At 42.6% G+C, this 22,851-nt stretch overlaps 1 protein-coding gene across 1 annotated transcript in view; it reads right to left on the bottom strand.

The window, feature by feature from the left end:
• Dmxl2 (Dmx-like 2) overlaps nucleotides 1-22,851 on the bottom strand; it is a gene marked incomplete at its 5' end in the record, with an annotated part of 154,818 nt that overhangs the window by 7,917 nt on the left and 124,050 nt on the right. The window contains 13 exon segments of the mRNA XM_005376642.2: nucleotides 684-805; nucleotides 886-972; nucleotides 1,640-1,702; nucleotides 4,184-4,301; nucleotides 5,552-5,753; nucleotides 6,158-6,243; nucleotides 7,117-7,247; nucleotides 10,330-10,508; nucleotides 13,795-14,043; nucleotides 15,894-16,021; nucleotides 17,519-17,595; nucleotides 19,037-19,228; nucleotides 19,719-20,797. Coding sequence (XP_005376699.1) covers nucleotides 684-805; nucleotides 886-972; nucleotides 1,640-1,702; nucleotides 4,184-4,301; nucleotides 5,552-5,753; nucleotides 6,158-6,243; nucleotides 7,117-7,247; nucleotides 10,330-10,508; nucleotides 13,795-14,043; nucleotides 15,894-16,021; nucleotides 17,519-17,595; nucleotides 19,037-19,228; nucleotides 19,719-20,797 — 2,713 coding nt within the window.

Here is a 22,851-nt window from a genome sequence, read left to right as displayed (position 1 = left end):
TCCCCAGCCCCAAATTAGCAATTTTAAAGAAATTCAACTTTAGATTTCTTTGAAGTATGGAGTTTCTATTATGGTTCCATCCACTCAGAAGTCTAAGACTGGTGATATTACCTGAAAGAGAAAATTCCACAAAACAAGAACAGTGTTGCAGCGCCAGCCCCAGGGACATGCAACTCCAAAGCTGAAGGTGGGGGAGGGGGAGCCCAGAGGAAAAAGGCCAGACAGAGTACTGCAGTGTCCAAAGCTTCAAAGAAAAGTAACGCTGCCTGCGTCTTTGTCTGTAAAGATGTGCTTATCAGGTGACAAGAAGAAATACCGCAAAGTCACTTAGTGAATGAGAATTGTCCACCAGTCCAATTAATATGCTGTGTTTGCGATGTCTGGCTGTGTTCCTGCACCTCAGCTGCCGTTACTGAGTACCACGTGATCCTGACATTTCTTCAGGTTAAACTCACTGGAATGGTAGTAAGCATTAGACTTTGATATCAGATTATTCTGATTCAAAACTACGAACAGTTTAATGGAAGGAGCAATTTATTCATTAATGTAGGCAAAGACTTTTACTGGTAGCTAAATCATATTTATCTTTTACTCTAGTAGAGATGTATAGCCATGTCCCAGTCTGTGATTTGGTGGATACCTAAGGAAAGAAAACTCCATTTCCAAGTGGTTTGAGGACACACCTTTTGGATTCTCTGTCATATTCCTCTCCAATCCATATGTAAGGCTGACAGGCCAGCAGAGAAGTCACATCCAGTTCTTGAACATCATGTGTTGAAGCCAGAACAATTTCATTACAATTTGCCTGCAGAGCAAGGGCACAGTGAATGATTTAAGCCATTTCACTAAATACGGTACATTTTTCTTAGCGCTCAGTGCCTTTACCTTGTTAACGGAAAATGCCATGATCATGTCGGACTCCTTGTGAATGACCTTGGCCTTGCCTCCTGGGTAGCCCAGATCAGCTTCGACCTACAAAATACAGCTGAGCCTTAGCTTCTGCCGCACAGCGCCACGCAGCAACATGCACATCCCACCGAATTTAAAAGCTGGACAGCAAGAGAATGTAGCAGCAAAAAGAAACACGTAACAGTTTAGTGTGTTGAGAATTAGTTTTGGAAAATCTGCTTGAATACTTTGAAGCCCTATAATTAACTCCAATTGTAAAGCTATCCGCTGAGGGTGTAAGACATGGATGAACTGTCATAGAAGATGACTCAGATATTTACATTACCAATGTGTAACAATCACACGTATCTCTGCGCAATCCCCAAGTGCACAGATGTATGCAATGAGTCGTACATGTTAGGAGGCGTGGAGTGGAGGAAAAGTCACGGAAAGACAAAGGAGCAGTTTAGAGGCTGACGGAATGGAATGAAGAGCAGCTAGAGAGAAGACACAGGGATGGAGGGGCTCGGGAGAGGAGGAAGGAAGTACGAGCTTCAAGGTAGAAGAGAAGGGGTCAAACAGAAGAAACATGGAGACAGCCAGTTGAAGGCAGAAGCACAGCTGGACACAGCGGAAGCACCGAGGGGGCTCCTCCCTCAAGGACTCTGGGTTAGTCACCAGCTGGGCACTCAGTTAGTGCGCAGAGGGGGCAGGCGAGGAGCCAGAGGCATAGGTGGGAGGGTGGTACTACCTTGGCGTGGCCATCCTCTGCCATGCAGTGAGGTCTGCCCTGCTCCACACGTTCTTCTACAGACTAACAACACCACACCGCCACAACCACAAACACATGCATGAAATGAAATTACACAGAATGAAACATTTCAAGCTGAAACAGTCACTAATCACTTAAAAGATGACAAAAATGAATTTGAAAAATCAGGAAAAATTTTAAAGCAAAATGTCATCAGATAAACACAAAGCAAAAAGAGCAAATTAATGTGATGATTGCATAGACGCAAAAACAAAGCTACTTTTAAAATAAAAACTACCTGTATACTAGTTAAAGTTCATAAAACTAACCTCTGGAAATGAAACCTGCCTTTAAGAGCCGTCGCACTCTATATCTCACAGATTCCTAGCCTACAGGGGTTGACTTAAAATCTAAAAATTATTTATTGCTAAACACAAATCAAAACACTGGGAATTCTCTCACTGTCCCTCATAATCTGAGTAATTACTTTTCTTCCTGATCACAGGCTCATTCACTCTCTATATGAGGAACTGCCTAACAGGAGGCATGGGAAGAGATCACAGGGTCAACCTGCACCCGGCTGGTGATGTGCCATAAAAAGGGACAGGTCCCTGCTGTCACAGGGGCATCACAAGGAGCTCAGAAGCCCCGAGCTCTTCCCACTGGGGAAGGGCCGTGGCCCGGACCGCGCCCCAGGATTCCTGGTGGGTCCAGCGGACCAGGACATGCACAGAGTGCAGCGAGAGGTCAGGACTGCTCCCTGGGTGAAAGCAGAAATGCTCAAGAACCTACTTGCCGTACCTCAACTGGCAGAGTTAGAAATGTTATGAACCATTTATCCATTTCATAAAACCTTGTTTGGCAAAATATTTTTAAAATACTCAAGGATGAAAAATATGAGTATACCTAAAACTTCAGTATTTCCTCAGAAGAATCTTAAGTAGTTTTTTAAAATGAGCTAAAATGTTTTTAAGATTAGTTTGCAAATTGTACTAATCAACTATGTAAATTTACCAATTTTATCAAAATCCTGACAACTAAGACAAAGCACATTTTTTGATAGGTAGCTTTAATAAATTTGCATAGTTCAAGCCTTACGATCTTTTTACATTTTAATTTTTTCATGTTTTCTTAAAGAAAACAATTTTTAGCAGACACGTACTGTTCAATGTTGTATGTGCAGACCTCACTCAGGACACCCAAAACAACCAGACACGCGGCTCCCACAGCAGTCAGCCGAAGCTATATGAAGCCAGCCAAATTTAGCTGCTCCAAGCCTTAGCAACAGCTATATTTCTGGTAAACCATTAGTTTAATAATCTGAAGAACTAAACACTCAGAAAAGTGATCCTTCAATGAACTGGCTTTCTGTGAATGACAGGCCTAAGGAGCAAATACCTTTTACTTTAAATTCATCTATTAGGTTCTATATATTATTATGGAAATTCCGCATCACCACAGGAGATGCTTTATCCAGTGGCTTAAATGAAAGAGACAAATGGTACAGCTCTGTGATTTTCCCTAACAAACCCTACATTAGTCATCTCAAACCAGCAGGGTCTTTTGTTTTTATCAAAAAGTATACAAAAATCGAAAACTGTTGCCAAGGGCTGACCAGTTACTCTTCCGGGGAGCGGTGCGTGGTAGACACAGGAAACCCGGGACACAGCTCTGCACGTGGTGCCAGGGAACTGGCCATAGGGACTCTACCGCACCTGCCCCTCTTCTAAGTGGAGCAGAACTCATTTTTCTCTTCTAGACTGCATCTGTGACAGCCTGTTACCTCAGCCAGCACCTGCAGTGCTCGCAGAAAAGACCTTTCCAAGGGAGAGAGGGGAGCCAGCTGCCGAAATTCTGATTCGTCTTACACCGCCACTCACTAGTTTTAAAATCACTGTGCAACACCAAACTTCTGCCTAGCTTCGTAAAGACAATCAAGTCACACTTCCTATTTCTGTAGCATATTCTGTTACAGAATTAAAATTTTTCATGTTAAAATGCTAGTACAGCAAGCCTAACTGCTTTTAAAGGGCCATGCTACTGTTTTAATTAAAAAAGAAGGACCAAGCCAGGTGTTATGGTGCATGCCTGTAATCTCAGCACTTGCGAGGCTGAGGCAGGAGGGTCGCCAAGAGTTTGAGGCCAGCCTGGGCTACATAGTGAATTCAAGGACAGTCTGGGGTTGGGGATACAGCTCAGTGGCACAGTGCTTGCCTGGCAAGAATGCGGTCCTGAGTTCAATTCCCAGTACCCAGCCCATCAAAAAAAGATCAAGGACAGTCTGAACTATATAACAAAACTCTGTCTCAAAAAAAAGAAGGACCAACTTTTACCTAATTATATGTGATTTATCAAGGGACCTTTATTTTTTCATTGCTATGAAAACTATAGGATTTGGTCTTAAAAGCAATGCACTGCAATTTAGTAAACTGGCAACTAGCCATGGTGTGTGAAAGATCATTAAAATGAGTTATAACCAAAAAGAAATTTTCAAAGTAAATCAAGTACTAACTTAAAAATGTTGAAGTATTTTTCTCAAAGTACCTCACTCTGTTTCCTCTTCTTAGTGAAGATGTATCTGATGAATGTCTCTTGGAGGACTTCCTGTTTAACAAGGAAATGCCACAGCCGTTTGACTGGGAGCGCAGAAGAATCCCGGGACCTACTCAAAACAAGACACACCATTCTAGTCTACAGGAAACATGCTTCACGCTCACACATACTTGCTTTAAACCCTGCATCACCTACTGCAAAGAAGACAGCACTGAGCTCAACAAAATTTTATGAATTATGTCATTGTTTTTAGTTCTCTTGAAAATCACTCCTTTGTATAGTAATTAATTCCCTACATTGAATGCACTGGTTGTACTAAGTATCAGATGCATCTGTACCTCTTCTTTTTTAAAATGACCCTTTAGGATGGCCATCGGTGAAAGCCCATCAGGAAATAAGAGTCACAATGCTTCTCCAACATCTAGAGCTCAGCAGCCCGCCTCTTTCAGGCTTGTGAGCATCAGTGCTGCTCATGCCTGGCTGCTTCAAAACCCACATGTGTTGCTCACTGCTTCTTAGGCTGTGTCTAGACATACCCCTAAAGGTTCATGTGGTCACAGGGGGGCTTTCTGAAGGGCACTTGGATTAAGGGTGTGAGGGTTATATACCCTAAGGGTGGGTAGCCTGGGTAAGGTACAGAAAGAGTTGTGGTCTTGGCTGGTCACTTGTAGCTTGCTGCCTTCTGCCCACCATAAACTATTTCTCCTCCGCAATGCCCCTCTGCTGTGCCATCTTGCCTTGGAGCCAGCCAACTGTGAACTGAAACCTCTACAAACTATGAGCCAAAATAAACCTTCCCTCCCTTAACTTGGAGGTTTTGGGTATTTTGTCTCAGCAATCAGAAACTAACTAAGACATTGTTTAACCTGACTCAAACATGACACAATGTGCACAGGTACTCAAACATCACATCTGCTCATGAAGATGCACAATTTTTGTATTTTCATATATTAAATTAAAATTATTAAAAAAAAAAAAAAAGCATGCTTCTTATCCAAAGGAATCAAGACAGGCATGTAGCATATCAAAACAATGCTAAGAATCCTTAATGTGTCTACTACTTGTTTGTACATGGAGATTATTAAGATTATTAAAAAAATTTCTCTAAGAGTTTTGAAAGTAATACAGATGATAAGAAAGGTCTCTTCCTGAATATAAAAGCAGTATGTCTATTGAATTACAGAAAACATAATTCTAGGAAACATAAATTTTACCTAGATTTTTGTGTTTTGCTTAGAGAGTACTGCTAAAAATTGACTGTGGCTTCAAAATTATGAATACTTTGAAAGCTGTTGTCACATTTTTTCAAGAAAACTGAATCAAGCTATACACTCATCGACATTCTGAGAGCTTTCTTACTTGAATGGCGTGTTCTCGGGTTCCAGCATTGCTTTATTTCGAAGAATAGCAGGTCCAGCTCCTACTGAAAGGTCAGTTGGGTATGTGTTGATGTAGTTGGGGGGTGGGCCTTCAAACTGATCCATTTTCTCTTGCAGAATCTGCTCCCAGTTCTCCAAGTTTTTAATCACAGCAATACCCAATGGTGACGTTACAGGCAGTTCTAAAAGATAAGAGAATATGTCATTTCATTTTACCAAAAAATATTGATCATTTACATATTCATAAAAATCTGAACTTTTAGAGCTAAGACTTTTGAAAATACAAAACTGAAAATGTTAACCTAATACTATTTGGATTCTTAATACTTTCAACAAAACAGGAGGGCAGCTCACACGAGCTGAGAAATGTGAAGTGTACCTATTCTGGGTTCCCGCTCTTCCAATCTTCCACGCGGAGGTGCTGCTCTGATTAAAACCAGATTGGAGCCTATAATAATTAAGACTTAAAAGGACTACACTGGATATTTTACTTCGTACCAAGTGGCCTTTTATACGGACTCTGTAAAAACCAAAACTTAATGGTAACTTATATTTAGTAACATTAATTTTCAAATTCCAAACTCACCAGAGAATTCCAGTCCAGCAATGGGAAAGAAATTCTTGACATTATGAAGCACTAGTTTCACCATTGTCAGATGCAGAAGAGCCCAGCTGTTCATAAGAGCCAAAACAAAATGCTCATTAACTGAAAAACTGAAGTTGTGAGAGCAGCACAGTAATGCTCCCTGCCAACTGTTTTAACTCGATCTCCAACCCAAAAGAAAGGCTGCCTAACTACAGCACCCCTATGGTATCCATCAGGGCTCTATCCAGGTGCCCCCTCACAGCTCCTGCTTGTAGGTGGGGCTTCGGAGGTGACTGGATCACAAGCGCTTGACATCAGGTGAGTCCACTGATGGGTTTACAGCTGGGCGTGATGTTGGGAGGTGAAGCCCACGGGATGACATGGGTCACTGGGCCCAGCCTAGAAGGGTCTGTGTCCCACCTCCTCCCTTGATTGCTGCTGCTGCTTGCCTGCCATGCCATGAGCAATCCCCCTCCGCCAAGCCCCTCTGCCTTGGAGATAACTGATCGTTGACTGAAACCTCTACAAACCTCAAGCCAAAATAAATCTTTCATTTAATTTGTGGGTGCTGGGTATTTTGTCCCAATAATAAGAAAGTAACTAAGACAACAACTCTGTAGTCTTTGAAAAATAAAAGATGTGCAACATACACCAAACTTACTACTACATGGAACCTGCAACCAAGTAGAAAAGCATTTTTCACAGTCACACAAGATCTAACAACAATGATAAGTTTCAAGGTTTTTCTCACTAAAAATATTAGTGTTTATAATATGTGTGAAATTCTTTGAAACTGGATGTGAAGAAAATATTTTTACTTTTTAGAAATTTTACCTTAACGGTGCAGAATTCCTAACCTGCAAATAATGTCAGTTTTTATATAAATCCATGATGAAAACGTTAGCTAAAATTAGTTAACATCAGGATGTTCTACAAAAGCAAAAAAATGCCTCATTTACCTATAGGAATTTGGGTCTTGGTGCTCCTGTATCTGTGTGTCTGAGAAAAAGGCATCGTCATCTTCGTCGTCACTGTGAACGCTTTCATCGGAGTCGTAGATGACACCACTATCAGACAAAGGAAGGAATGGCTGCAATAAAAGGCAAAGTGAGTTTAAAAATATGCAGAACTTCATAAACATATAAAACACATTTTACATATCAATTATATTCTTTATTTTTAAATATATATTTTAAATTTTCTTAAAATATATATTCTTACTTCTTCAAAATGTTAAAATAGTGTTTATTCTGACTTAAAATGGAACATGTTAAATGGTATCACTCTAACCATTCTCTGCAGATGTTACCAGCCTTACAACCATCAAGATAACCAGGTAAAACTCTGTTCAACAAAATAACTTAGCAGCTAGACACATTAATTTTTTTAAATCAATAGTTTTCTTCTTATATATCAGCAATAAAAATTAGAAAGTCTAAAACAACATTGAAAAATATAAAACATCAAAAGAAAAACTAAGAAAATTGAAACAGAGGTATAGAAAAGATTCTACAGCTATGTTGCTTAGGTAAACCGGTGTCCATCCCCCCCACTGACCCGCTGTGTGACGGCTGTAAGGGGTGCTCACCTAGAAATAGGGACCACCCCAGCACCACCAGCACCCATGTCCCTGACTCTTTCTCAGCGTTTCCCACGCAAAGCTTCTCTGGAGAAGCAGCAGCTCCCACCCTGGGCAGGACACGCCTGATGGGGTGAGCACCTTACACCAGGAAGTAAGGCAGTGCCCCGCTGGGAGCCTCCCAGCCCCGGGAGCCAGCACACAGGGGCCCCCTGCGATGGGGCGATCAGGCTCATGTTCAAGTGACACTGCTGGCAACTAGAGTGCCATGTGTACAGCCTGAGAGTACAGCAGTGCTCCAAACAAAACCAACATCACTGATCTCCCAAAAGGACGCTAGACTATCAGCTTAGTGTAGAACTAAAAGCAAAAAGGAAGCACAGTTTAGAATCACTGCTCTTGCTCTTGCCTTTCCCACCCACACGTGCTGGAGGGAACCAAACAGTGACGAAGGGACACATCCCAGAGAATGAACAGCAGGGAGGGACGAGACCACGGGGCAAGATCAAAAGCCCCCGTGGAGACAAGAACTGATGAGGCACAACTCCAGGATAGCGCTTCCAGCGGGGAGGGACAACTCCCATTTAACCTGCGCCTCTCAGAAACACTGGGCTTGAAGGAGGTGTTCAGAGCCACAGAGATGCCACCAGCATTCACTGAGAGATGCGACAGGACAAATTCTTTTGGGACAAAAATAAGAGAAAGTCAATTTAATGAAAAAGATGGTGGTGGAAAAGATCAAGGGAGACCTATGTCATACTAGCCCATTTGTATGCATCACTTTGGATCCTGATTTGGGCAAACCACTACACAAAAACATTTAAGATACAAGGGAGCACGTGAACACTGTCTGGGATACCTGATAGAGTGGAAGTGTGTGTGTGAGAGAGACAGATAACATTAGTGTAATTCTGTTAAAATCCTTTAAAAAAAAAAAACACAAACTAGGTGTGGTGGTGCATGCCTACGATCTCAGCATGGGAGGCTGCGGCAGGAGACTAGAAAGTTCAAGCCCACTCTGGCAGCTGTCTCAAAACAGCAAGATCCTGTCTCAAACTAGCTAAAAGGGGCTGATGGCACAGCTCCGTGAGGCCCTAGGGTCAATCCTCAGTGGCAAATACACACACACACACACACACACCCAGAAATATTCATGAGTGAATCCCGCGCTGTCCTCCACTGCCACCAACAGGGAGCAGAAGTAGTGAAGCATGACTGTCCACGAGATGATGACTTCTGAAACCAGATGGCGGACAAGAGGTGGGCGCTGCTGTTCCAGCTCCTGCACTCCATGTATGTTTAAGGTTTTCCCTAACACGGCTCTTGCAATTCTTGGTGGTGGTACTAGGGACTGAGCCCAAGGCCGTCACACTGAACTATATCCCCAGTCTTTCTTATTTTTTTATTTTATTTTATTTTATTTATTTATTTTTGGTATCAGGAATCGAACTCAGGACCTTGCACCTGCCAGGCAGGCACTTGTGCCACTGAGCTATATCCCCGGCCTTATTTTTTTATTTTTTGAGACAGGGTCTTACTAAGTTGCCAGGGCTAGGCTTGAACTTGTGAACCTCCTACTTAAGCCTCCCAGAACACTGAAATTGCGGGATGCACCGTGCCTAGTTTGTAATTTTTGTTTTTTAATGACAGCTATGCAGGTGTTTGTTTTGGTACTGAGGATTGAACCCAGGGCCTTTGCACTGGCAATGTTCATATTTTAAAACAGAGTTTCCCCTAAGCTGCCCAGCTGGTCTCAAATTTGTGATCTATCTACCTTATCCTCCCAAAGTACTAGGATGGTAAGTGCAAGCCACAATGTCTGACCAAGTTTCTAATAGCATGTGGAATTTCTTACCTTGCAATGTTAACTGAAGAAAGACTATGAAGCAGTTAACAATTATCCATGGATAGATTGTATTTTCCTTCTTTATACTTTTTGGCATTTTCCAAATTTCCAAAAACCCTTTATTAATCAGGAGGAAATGTTTTTGGAAAATGAAAAATAAACTGGCATGTCACCATTTGCAAACCTTTTTTTTTCCCAGTATAGGGTGGGGAGTGAACTCAGAGCCTTCATAATGACCTATATCCCAGCACACTTTTATTTAGAGGCAAGGTCTAAGTTGCCCAGGCTGGATTCGAAATTCTGATTCTCCTGCCTCAGTCTCCCAGTGCTAGGACTCCACACAGCGCCACACCCGATGCCATTTACCAATCTTAATGTCGCTGTCATTCACACTAAAGATTCCAGGTGCTTTCGTGATGGTAAAGAGACACATTAAATTCGAGCGGCAGGGGCAGGGGAGCACTGCATCCAGACAGCGTACGCTGCTCAGGGCCAGCGCACTGCCAGGCGGTTCTGTCACAGCAAGCTGGTTCCGTGCTGCACACGGACTCTGGTCTGTGCACTCGATGGAAGCATCTGACTGTAACAAGTCTCATGTGTCATCCATGCTCCCGGCGTCCCTGTCTCAGCCCCAAGAGCACCACAACTGTGCAGTTAGACTCAATGTCTAGACAGCGGTGATTCCCACCACTGCCAGCCCTTCTGTGACACAGACATGCGATGGGGAGCCTGCACTCCACTGTGTACCTTGGCAACAAAGTAATCCCACATGCTGAGCTCGGGAGGGATGAACTTCTCCCTGTAGGATGGCCTCTCTGCAGGCACCGGCGGTGGGGTGGCGTCCTTCACCGGACGCCCGGGGACCAGCATCCGCATGTTGAACCTCCTGCGGTGCTTGTCCACGTCTTCAGAGGGCAGAGGAGGTGCTGCAGAAAGGTGTTTCAGAGTCAGTTCCTGTTCTGTGCCTTTAACTCAGACTTCTTCTCATCCTCTCCCTTCATGTTTTAGTCTAAATTCCTTACACCTATGCTTCTAAACTAGTTACAGCACCTGCGTCCCAGTGGTCACAGCAAGGACGTAGGTGTGTGCCCAGCCTATCCGGATTATCACAGTTCTACATAAAACATGGGGAACAAATGGATACGCAGGAAGTGTCAAAGACACCACAGGGTGACATCAGGCTATGTGGCACAAGAAAGAGGTGGCAGGGCACAGACGTGTTTCCAAGGACCGAACCACGGTGGGAACTGAGGAAGACAGCACCAAGTGGCCAGAGGAGGGCGGGGTAGGTGTGAAGCCCAGCTCCTGTGTGGCCCAGGAGACGGGCAGTGACAGTGGTAAGTCCTGGAGCCACTGCAGTACAGCTTTCAGGAACTGCACGGCACCGGCAGTGCCCACCTGATCAACCCCAGAGAAGCCACCTGATCAACCTGAGGTCGTGCCACTCCTCGACCTCCAACCCAGGAAGGCCCGAGAGGGACAGTGGACAGGTAAGTATGAGGGGCTCAAAAGAATGGAGGTGCTACCCGCACCAGGGGCCAGCACGCAGACAAACCCATCAGCCACTGACTCCCACTCTGTCCACAACAAGACCCATCCCACTGCCTCTGACTGCTCCTCTTAAAGTATTTTGAACTGAGGTGAACTCACACAACACACCCAGCCATTTCTGTGTGTGCTCAGGGGCACCTGGTGCATCTGTGGTGGCAATGCCACCTCTGTCCACCCCGAGCGGGAGCCCAGGCTACTGAGTAACCCTCTCGGCCTCCAGTCTGCTGTCACCTAGCCGCCCATTCTAGCCTTCACATGAGCAGAGTTACACAGCACGTGGCCTGCTGGGCCTTGTTTCTTTACCCGGCCTGGTCTCTCCCAGGCCCGTGCAGTTGTAGCACGAGCCAGCATCCATTCATCTGCAGGCGAGGGGACTCCCTCATTTGGCCCCTGGATACCCAGGCTCACCTCTGAGTGGTCAGTCAGAAGAAGGCCCAGCAAGGATCTCTATTTTTATTCTTTTTGCAGTTTTTCTTCCCCAAGTGCCTAAGCGGTCCCTTTGAAAACCTAAATTGGATCGTGCCTCTAAGACCTTCAGGCAGTTTCTTCTCTCTCTTTAGAGCAACAACTGAAGTCTTTATCACGATCCGCAGAAGCCTAAGTGACCTTGCACCCCACTCACAAGAACCTCGAGGCCTCCTTGAGGGTCCTGGAAAGGCCAACTGCAGCCTGACGCCAGGGCCTCTGCGTGCATGGCTCCACGTGTCAGGGAAGCTCTGCCCCAACGCTGATGCCGCATCGTCTCCTGCCCCCGGCTCTGCTCAGCACGCGCCCTCATCAGACATGGTGTTGGGCTCCCGACCAAATGGGCCTGGCCCCACCTGTCTTCCCTGACCCTGCTCCACTCTCCCCACAGTTCTCACGGTGACTAAAGCCCTCTATGTCTGCTGCCTCCTGAGTGTCTTCCTCAGCAGACATGGCTTCCTGAGGGTGTGGGTGCTGTCCTGCTTCCTGCTTTCCCACCTCCCAAGCCTGCCTTGTGGCCTGGCGTCCGGCAGGTGTGCAGCGAATGAGAATGCAAACATGAACGCACCTGGGAGGTTTACAGCACAGTGACCCGGCGGGTCATCAACAAAACCCCACAGGCGGGTCATCAACAAAACCCCACAACATTCAGATAGAGAAGGGACCTTGCAGTAGGAAAACGAAGACCACACACAGGACCTGCTTCTTCAACTTGACCTTGGGCCACAGCAAGGATGGAGGCTGGAACCTGCATAGCCCAAACTGCTGTAGAGGAGTTAAGATGTTTTCTACATTTTAGCACCAAGGTGAAAAGCAGGATGCAAAGTGTATTACTGACCAGAAGGGAAGAAAACATGCACACACCCACACACACAATGGAATACAGAAAGCCATCTTTGGTGGCTGGAACAGCTATCCCGTAAACATGTTACAGCTGATACACTATGTCAACTTGAGAAGTTTAGAAGGTTAACTAAGTGGCTCAGCAGAGGGCCAGGGTTCTTACTTTGTAAACATCCCAAGCCTGTGTAAGGGAAAGATAGGGAGAGGGTGTGGGTGGAGAGCCAGCACACAAGGTTAACGAGGAAAAGAGGCTTGCTTCCCCATCCCTTTTGTTCTTATTCCTTTTGTTTTTCTGCTGCCTTGAACTTGCCCCTGTGCCATGTCACCCTGATGGAGACCACTATGAAACAGACCTGAGCAGGACTTAAATGAACCAATTGGCTTTTCATGTTCACTTGTGAATCTGTCCAAGGTCCAGGCTCCTTGTCTGGAAATGGCAGACTCATAGTAAGTGAACCTCTGTGAGTCACTGATCCCACTAAACACTGAAGGGGTGATGAAGCCAAAAAGCCTCGAAGGACAAGACAAGATCACAGCCAAGGACCCCTGGATCCGATCTCAACTAGATAAAGACTAGCCTCAGGCATGTCACTCCTGGGTGGATTAACTTAACACCTTACTTGGAGAAGTCCTTGAGTGGTTCCACCCTTCTTGAATACACTCCTCCCTTCTTCTGATAACTAAATAAATATAAGCCACCCAGACAAGGTCTTGGTCTTAGCCCTAAAAGAATCTCGAATTGTGATAGGGTTTTGATCCTCCTGAAATCATTCCGTTCGCCTCTTCTTATTTAGCCTTTGCTGTACACTCATTTGGGAGACTGCGGACCTGAGCAGCCTGCAATAACTAAGGGAAATTATTAACCCAATACCACCCTGTTTTAGGGACAGCTGATTATGGACTGAAACCTCCAGGAACTGTGAACTAAATAAACTTTCTTTCCTTAATTTTGGTTGTCTGATATTTCATCTCAGCAATGAGAGAAAAGTAACTAAGACAGCTACTGCTAGAAGCCCTGGAAAGACTGAGATCTATTCAAATCTCCTTTCCCTAACAAACTAACCTGTTCCGTGACCTCATGCCTGAACAATGTCTTCTCACCTTTCCACTCATTTCTTACCCTCCTCAAACATGTCCTGCCTTGGTCAACCTAAAAAATGTTACTTCTGTAAAAAAGTAGCCAATTGTATTTTTATTCTAACATGGGTGTAGTAATTTTACTGTCCTAGAAAAAGTGATTACTTACACCTTTATCATCCCTGATTCCAGGTAAAACTCCTAAAACATTAAGAACACCCTAAGATTGGAAATTATGTGCATTTATGGTCAGCACTGGCATTGAACCTGTCCTACCTGAGATATTTTCTGACTGTCTTCGAGGCTTCACAACAAGTTTCGCACCCCCACCAAAGACGGCAGCCCACATCCGGCTGTTTAATGGGTGGGCTGCGAGCCGGAAGAGCTCGTTGGAAGAGTTCGTGGCAAGAGCGTGGATCAGCAAGCTCAAGTAAACAGCAACCACAGCTTCGCACAGCAGCACGTTCAGCCTCGGCTGGTCTTCATCCTGGGCTGAACTCAGCAAGTTGATGAGCGAGCTCACACCTGCGAGGTGAGAGGGGCCGTAAGAATCACCTCATGTTCATAAAGCACCAAAGGGAACAATCCAAACAGGCAGTGGAACCAGGAGCCCACATTTCTATCCTACGAAATAAGTATTTTCCTAGCTTGGGCAACAAAATAAACAATGGTAGGAAGGAATTATAACCTATAAAGTAAAGTAAGAATCTACTCGTGAGTACTGATATCATAAATACGTGAATCAAAAGGGAAGAAGGGAAAGCTTTGCAGTAAAATTTCAGCAAAAGGACAGAAAATCAACACTTGTCACCCTACAGTGGTGTCTGATTTGGGCAGGAACCCTCACTGGGTGTGCATATTTGATACTTTCCAGAGTCTCTGATGATCTCTTCAAGGCTCCAATTAATGATAAAGGAGAGTAGGGTAACCTTGTAAAGGAGGCCCTGGCAGAGACATGACACCGACCAGAGCTAACAGCACACCTGCTGGGGACAAGACACCATGTGCCCACCCGTACCGCCCACTGGGAAGGACACATCTTCTTGTGGTTTCCCTGGCAAAAATACATAGCCTGACTTCTTAACAGTAAGAAAAAAATCAGAGAAGCTGGGAGATAGCCTAAAAAAAGCGGAACTGGCCAGCCAATATTCTTTGAAAGTGTAGAAGTCATGAAAGGCAAACAAAAGGAAACTTATCATCCAAGGAGACTCAAGAGACCCTAGAGCTAAATACTACATGGAGCATAAAAAGGACGTTAGTGGGACAACTGGAGAAAGTTAAAAAAGACTAGAAGACAGTAATACACCAATGCCAGAGCATTAGATTTGGTAATTATGCTGTGGTTATATAAGAGAATGTGTGTTTTTAGGAAAAACACACCAAAACATCTGGACAGAAAAGGATATCCTGTCTGTAACTTAATCCCATTTGGGGAATCTGGATGAAAGTTACACAAATTATTTCTGCAATATTTTTGTAATGTCTAAAATTATTTCAAAATAAGGAGTTAAACTAGTATGTTTCTAGAAATCTATGCTTAAAATAACTTCAAACTGTAGGATGCAAAGGAGAGAGGAGAATCTGAAGTAGCTGATGTACAGTGAGAGAGAGGACTAACCAGAGAAAGGCAGATGGTCCCTGGCACCCTGCTAGAGACGTTCACATTCTGAAAGTGACTGGATTTCCACTGCTCAATTTGGGAAACTATGTGACACTGCTAAGACTCTAGTCCAGATTTCTAAAGATAAAGGAGATGATGCGTTCACCCTATTAAGAATGTCAAACTTTTATGTGGTTGACACAGTCGGTTTTTGAAGCCTTAACTTTAGAGTTATCAGTCAATACAATACTACTTAAAAACTTCTAATCCATAGAGGAAACAAGATTTAAAAAGAAAACCAAAAAATAATTCACCAAATCTACGAAGAACAACAAACAGGAAACTGGTGAGTACCTTCTGAAAAAAAAAAAGTATTTCCAAGCTGGGCATGCTGGAGCATACCCACAATGCCAGGGTACTTGGGAAGCTCAGACAGAATTACAAGTTTGAGCTCAGCCTAGACAATTCAGCAAAACCCTATCTCAAAAAGCAAAGCTGGGTGTGGCGGCACACGCTGTAATCCCAGCATTCAGGAGGCTGAGGCAAGAGGATCAACTCAAATTCAAAACCAGCCTGGGTTACACAGTCAAACCCTGTCTCAAAAAAACAAAACAAACAAGTAAGTAAAAAAAGGGATGGGGATATAGCTCAGTGATGAAGTTCTCCTGGGTTCAATCCCCAGCAGGATTCCTCCCATCCCCAACAATATTACAGGGGAGAATTATTAAATAGAAGATTTACAGGAGGAACGAAAAACAAGGAAGCAAATTCTCACCGGGCCACTGAGCAGGAGATGAGTTTGGTGTTGCATGTTCTTCGATGCTTTCTGTCCTTAGTCTCCGGCGATCACTTAGAAGCAGCCCCTGGTAAGCCATTCCTGTGAACTGACTCCCTTCCGGCTGGCTGCGAGGTCCAACAGGCCCAGTTACTTGCCATTCTACAAGAGCTCCTGAGCACTGCACCTCACCCATCTCACCTACTTTACACGATTATTTAAAAAAAACAGAAATCCTCACACTGAATTTAATTTTCTAATGAAAATTTGTTTCAGAAAGTTCTTGAAATCAGTTACAAATGTTTACTGATAGTTGTTATATCAAATTTTACTATATTGGGCAGATGACAGTTAATCACTTATTTTCCAGAAGCTACCTAATACCTTAAAATCTTTACTATTTGCATTTTTTAAAAAAAATCTCAGGTAAGGAGACTACTGTTGGTTTAGGATATAGTAGGCAGAAAGTTTCAGGGCACTAGTTTGTTGCCCTTCTTAAATCTGCAAAGTTTGTGAACTTAACCCTGAGCTAAAATCTAGAGAATGATATTGTGGAAATATCCAAATCTAAAGCCAATCACCCCTAAGAATTTACTTCTCTAGCCAAAGGGACTATCAGTGTAGAACTGGAGGAAATACAAAAGCACAAGGTAAAGCTAAGCTATTGCAAATTAATCTGCCAAATGACTGGAACATACATCTGAAAACAAGGTATCTGAATTCTCATTCAGTACCTTAATTTTAACCAGTGACTAATACCAAGCAAGTTATCTGTGATCATTTAGGTGACTGCGCCAACCAAATTAACCTTTTTTTCCCTCACATTTCCAAATCTCTGAACTTATTTACACATGGTCTAACCAAGGTAAAAAATCAGAGAATGGGCCACTTTGAAAGAGCAACTCCTTATTCAATATCAAACTGAACATCAAATGCTCCCGCAAAATGCTAAATTTATAAGAAAAAGAGACATTTTAATATAAATTTCATATTAATACATATCTATTAATTTTTTCATTAATATACTTCATTTAAATCTGGTTCATCTTTCCAAGTCAGCAGATTTCTTACAACTTACACTGCCCTAGCAAAGCTAGAAGGATGAGGTGATTTAACAACTATAAAAATACAAACCATTCTTTTTAACTGATATCACTTCAAAGACTTTTACATCACATATAAATGGGCAAGTAAAATTTATTTTAGTAATTCAATTTTTGGAATGTATTTTTTCATTTTTCAAGACTTTTTTTTTGTCTCATTTGAAGACCATTTAAACAATCCAATAAACACAGGAATGATTCCTAAGGAGAAAAGTTAGAAAATTTCTTGATATAAATTGTTTTGGAAAGTAAACTTTTCTGGTAGTAAACCAAAAAAATACGGTAATAAAATTTATTATTTGTTATTTTCTATGTTTTTCCATTGTTACTGGATGACAAGTAAGCTAAGCAAATACTTTAAGTATTTTCTTTGTAGTTCTAGCTAATCTATTAAAGTATGTAAGTCAGTTATACTTGAGGATTTTTCAGTCCACAGGAGCTAGAACCCTAGTAAAACTCTGGAATGGCCTGAGGTTTTCACTATATAAATACTATACACTATTTGGCAATTTTTGTTTTTACCTGTAGCTATGACTGTCACATAAAGCTTGGTAAATTGATGCAGAAAGTGATGCTGCTAGTGAATGAAGTGTGTGCACCTAAAACCAAAACAGCCACAATTACATTTTATACTAACATTTTTATACATGATATCTTAAAAATTAGAAAATAGGAAACCAGCAACATCACAAATAAGACTAGGTCCTATAAGAGACTACTAGCTGCTTTAAACCTTCTAAAACAACACACGCCATCTTTATATAAACGCCCACAGCAAATCTGACTGATCCGAACCCACTGGAATCAAGCCTTTGCTTACTGTGAGCCTGCTGTTCACCAGGCCCCAAGCAAAGCAGCACACTGAGGCTTCTGGGACTTGTCCTCGGCTACTAACTAGGTTAAGCAGTAATGTGCAAAAGCAAACAAAAAACATGAAAGCAAGTAAATACAAAATTTTCAGAGCCTTTATTTAGGTTAGCCTTAAGAAACCCTCCTTGCCAAAAATTCTTAAGTTGTTGCATTTCTAAAGTTTAAAAACTCTATATAATACAAAAAACCACATCTGAAATGTCATACTGAATCAGTATTTTTGGACTCATAAAATCTTAAAATTTGAAGGGACTTTAGAAATAGTTTCATATGCTGAAAGCCTTATCCACATTTCTATGAGCTAGAAACATAGAACCTATACATTTTATACATGTTCTCTTCCACATGTTCACCTCCATCTAACAAACAATTTAAGTAATCTCTGCTGAAAGATTAACTCATGCAGAGCATTACAGAGAAGTCTCTACTAGTTGATGTAACCAGTAAATCTTGAGTCCTTCAGAGGAATACAGAGATCACACATACCTGTCACACAAAAGAAATTTTTAAAAACTAGCTGGATGTGCTGGAGAAAGCTCAGCACAAACACATGTGGGCATGCACAGTGAACACGTCTCACCAACCCTCCACATCCTGCCCAGCTCTCTCAAGCTTCGGGAATGTATAAGTTCTGGGCACAGGTGCCCATGAGTGGTTCTGTACAGGTTGAATTTGGGGTAGCAACTCTGACTGCCCCTAACTTCTGCGCAGCCTCCACAATACGCAACCACTACGGAAACAGTAGTAAGGACACTTTCTCTGGAACCATTTCTGATCAGCCCTGGTTCTCCCAGGTCCTCCTCACCTTATTTTCACAGCATCCTGGCATGGAAACAGAGTCATAAGGATTTCCAATTTAGTGGCTCACTTAGGGGAACAAAAGGAATATAAGTAGATCTAAAGGATGAAAGTGGCAAGAATACTATCCACAATATTAGTTTTATTACCAAAATAATCCATCAATCTTAAAGGAAGACAACTTTTTCAGAAAAAAGACCACACACTTCTAAATGACATTCACCGGCCAGTCCTAACTTGATGGGAAATAAAAAGGGAGCGTATAGTAGCACGGGGAGATATCTCCTCTGAGTTCAAACAGGAGGCTGCACAAGCACAGTACATGCACCTCCTCACGCAGCAAGCACAGTGTCAGGCGATCACACATCTTACCTTCACGTCCTCAACACTGGGATGAGGCGGCGTCTTCATCTGCACAATGGTGTAGAGGATGTCATGGACGTGGTTATTCAAGTACAGCACCGGGTTCGCTATGACTGTCTTTGTGGCTGCAATGCTTGCTGACAGCAGCGGCAGGGTCGTAGGCAGTGGCAGCGGAGACTGGAGTTGCTTCACCGTGGTTTCCTGCAGGTGACAATTAGTTGTCTAAAATAGTGGAAACACTGGGCACGGTGGCGCCCTCCTGTAATCCCAGCACTCAGGCAGCTGAGGCAGGAAGAAGGATCGCCATGAGTTCAAGGCCAGCCTGGGCTACAGTGAGACCCTGTCTCAAAAAAAAACAAAATAAAACAAAGCAAAAAACACCAAAATAGTGAAAACAGCTGAGAAAGTACTGGAAATAAACTCTGGAGTAAAAGCAACAGGCTCTACACAAGCTTCCTGAGCAGCCAGTGCATACCAGACACTGCTGGACACAGAGGACAGACGGGAGAGCTGGGCTCCTCGCTCTTAACCACACTTCTCCTGACCAGAACACAAAAAACTACACAGAATACAGAATACAAATACTTGCTTCCTACAAATAGATCAACGCATAAAGCATTTTACAGTTCTAACTGGAAGACCTACTGAAATTACTAAAATAGCCAAAATTGAAGACAAAAGATGTCCATACCTGCTGTGACTCCTGTAGCAAAAATTTGAGCTCCATTCTTACGGAAGCCAGGCCGCCTCCCTGGGCCCCGTGAAGGCTGCAGTAACTAAGAAACACTCTGAGGAGATCCTGGTTTCTCTGCAACCACAGCTTCCGTCGCTCAGCGTGCTCTCGTTTAGCCTGCAGCCTCCGTCTTTCCATCTGGTGACGCTCATAGGATCCAACATCTGGTCTGTCCACCGCTGCCTCCTGGTTCAGAAGATCACTGTCTACCTTGGAACACATTTTGCTGGAGTATTCTTTAACAACTGCTTCATGATTACATATCTCATGCAAGGCAGCAATTTCCTTTTCAAGCCAGTTATAGAGCTGAAACCTGAGCTTCCCTCCATCTACTTCATACCCTGTAGCCAAAGTTCTTAGTTCCGTCATAAGGATCTTTAAACAAGCTCTGAACTTTAGCTGTTCAGCAATCACATCCACTTCAGTGTCGCAGTCAGGAGCATCCTCCTCCTGAGGGGTCAGGGACGTGACAAGTGCTGGGGCCCTCTCACCTTCCCCTGCATCCTTCTCCCTGGCACCTGAGCTCTTCATCACTAAGCCAGCAGCATCTTCGTCCTCTTCTAAGGCACTGTCGTGATCTTCACCCCAGTCAAGAGTAAGCTGTTCCTCATCAACCTCAGCAACAGGCTGGCTCCAGTCGAACTGTGACGAGGTCATGCTTGACCAGTCGGGGCCAGCACTCGCACTGCCACTACTCACAGCCTCGGGTTCTGAAGGTCCACCACCCATCGTTTTAGAAACAAAGCCAGCCTGGTCCTTTTTTGCAGATAAGGCAGACACTTTGGTTACTTTGGGAATTTTAGAAAGTACCTCCAGAGCTAAAACTGGGCATCCAACTTTAAAATGAGCATTTGCAGTGGTAAAGAATAATTTTCTTTCAATGAGGTTGATCTTATCAGCAAAGTTTTTCTCAGTTTTCAGACCTAAAGTTGCCAAAGTTCCTTCGGGGGAGGCCAGGTTTCTTCGAATAAGCAAAGGATGTGTTCGAAGGTAGTTGTAAAAACTAAATACCACTGGGTTGCAGGATTTGATGATAACTACAGAAATCAAACATATAACCGTGAGTTATTAGGTTAATGTGCATTTACACTTCAAAAAGATCAAGTATGTCAGCCTTTTCAAAAAATAAAGGACATATAAATACTAACCTACAATAGGTTAAACTATACATTCATACAATCATTAAAACTATACAGCTGAAATAAAAATAATTCCCCTGCATGCTATGGAGCAATGTCAAGAATACAAAGAATAAAAGGTACAGAAAAAATGTAGTAACTGTAGAGAGGGGATACAAACTCATGCATTTTTGCCTGCATTTTTCAAGTGGAAGGGAAACCTATAAAAAATTCTAATTGGTTCTCTAAAAGAGGAAAAGACACTAGCTTTCTCAGAGAATACTTTGTCTTTATACATTTTCTTTCGCGCCAAAAGTTTACATAATTTTTAAAAATTTAAATGTAAAGGAGTAATTCACAAAAAGTAAGATTAAACAGATGAATGTGTATGTGAACCTGGCAGTAAAACCAGACAAAGGCGAACTCTGAAAAGTAAAACAAGAAATGTGACTGCACGTCTGTACTGGGATATACTATAAAAACAGAAACACCTGCAGAAACATGAAGAAAAAGTATAACCTGCTCTGTTGTTAGGAAACACACACATCTGTACTCTTAAAATATTCTGTATACATAAAATAGCAAATAATTAAGTGAATGACATGCAAATCCAAGTAAGACACAAGTGTTAAGTGTAACAAGAATGTTACAATGTACATCTGAATTAGAATTTTCAGGGTGAGCTCCTAAATTCTCAGGGAAAAAAAGTCCCAGCTATGCTCATTGAAGTAGCCTAGAAACGACACCACCTCAGCAGAGGTGAGGGGCCCGTGTTCAGGCTAGGGCCTACACATCACTGCTCAGTGGGAAGCAGGCCTCTCCAGAGGAAGGCATTTCCAGTCTGAGGCAGGAGATGTGCAAGACGAGCCTGAAACATTCTGCCATGCAGAAAGCAGTGAAAGTGGAAGGAATCACACCAAGGGTCTCAAAACTTGAAGAGTACACAACGGTTAGAGAAGGGGTAACCTGAGCATCTATAAAACCAAACTGCAAATGACCGAAATATAAATCTTATCTAAATCTGTGAATACAAAATAACCTTTTTAAGAAAAGATAATTGGTCACCTTTGTAGGACGCTAGGGATTCAAACATTATCTTGATAGCAGGTTGGTTGATAACTACGGAAGCTGGTTGACAGATTCACAGACTTTTACATTCTCTTTTTTATATAATTTTAAATTTTTCTACAATAACAAGTTCTAAAAAAATAAATCTGAAAAACATTAGAAAATAAATAGAATCTTCCTTTGATAAAAATACACACATATTATTAAAATTACCTGGGTACGTCAAATACCGATTTTCTTCTAAAAGTTTTATTTCCTTTCCTTTTAAAATTTATATTTCTTCTTTGTAAGAAAGTAAAAATTGGAGCCCTAATTTCTTTACTCCTAAATACACTTAAAACATTTATCCTCTTAACACTTCACAATAGAAAGTAATAAAACATAATAAAAGTTTATATCTTCCCAAGTCAGCCAGTGACCAGAATTTAGTTTCTTGTGATTTCTTCCTGAAATACTGGCAGGGGAGCCTCAGAGGCAGGCAGACACAGCATGTGTGTGTGCTGTACAGGTATAAAATGCAAGGAGAATCACACTACTCTCCATCTTAATGCAACAGTGTAGTGCACATTAACACAGAACACACTGGTCAAGCTCACTTCTTCATAGCACACTGCTTCTATGGCATGAACAGATTAACACTTATTTAGCCATTCTATTAGAATGCTCCCTTTTAAAAAGTTCACTGCAAACAATCTGATAAGTATCTTCCAGGTGCTTAAAAATACCTATATGGGATAATTAAGAGTAAAGAAATTTCACCACATAAGAACAAAGTTTTTCTGGTGCCATGTATCAAACCAATATGTGTAACGTCAAATTTTCCACATTTAAGAAAAGGGATACAAACACTAAATCTATTGGAAGAGAAAGTAGGTAAAAACCTTGAAGACATAGGGGTAGGCAGA

This window comes from Chinchilla lanigera, unplaced genomic scaffold, assembly GCF_000276665.1.
Source record: "Chinchilla lanigera isolate Chin_1 unplaced genomic scaffold, ChiLan1.0 scaffold00008, whole genome shotgun sequence".
Classification (NCBI taxonomy): Eukaryota; Metazoa; Chordata; class Mammalia; order Rodentia; family Chinchillidae; genus Chinchilla; species Chinchilla lanigera.
Note: the sequence above shows the minus strand (reverse complement) of the source record. Positions and strands in the feature narration are given on the sequence as shown.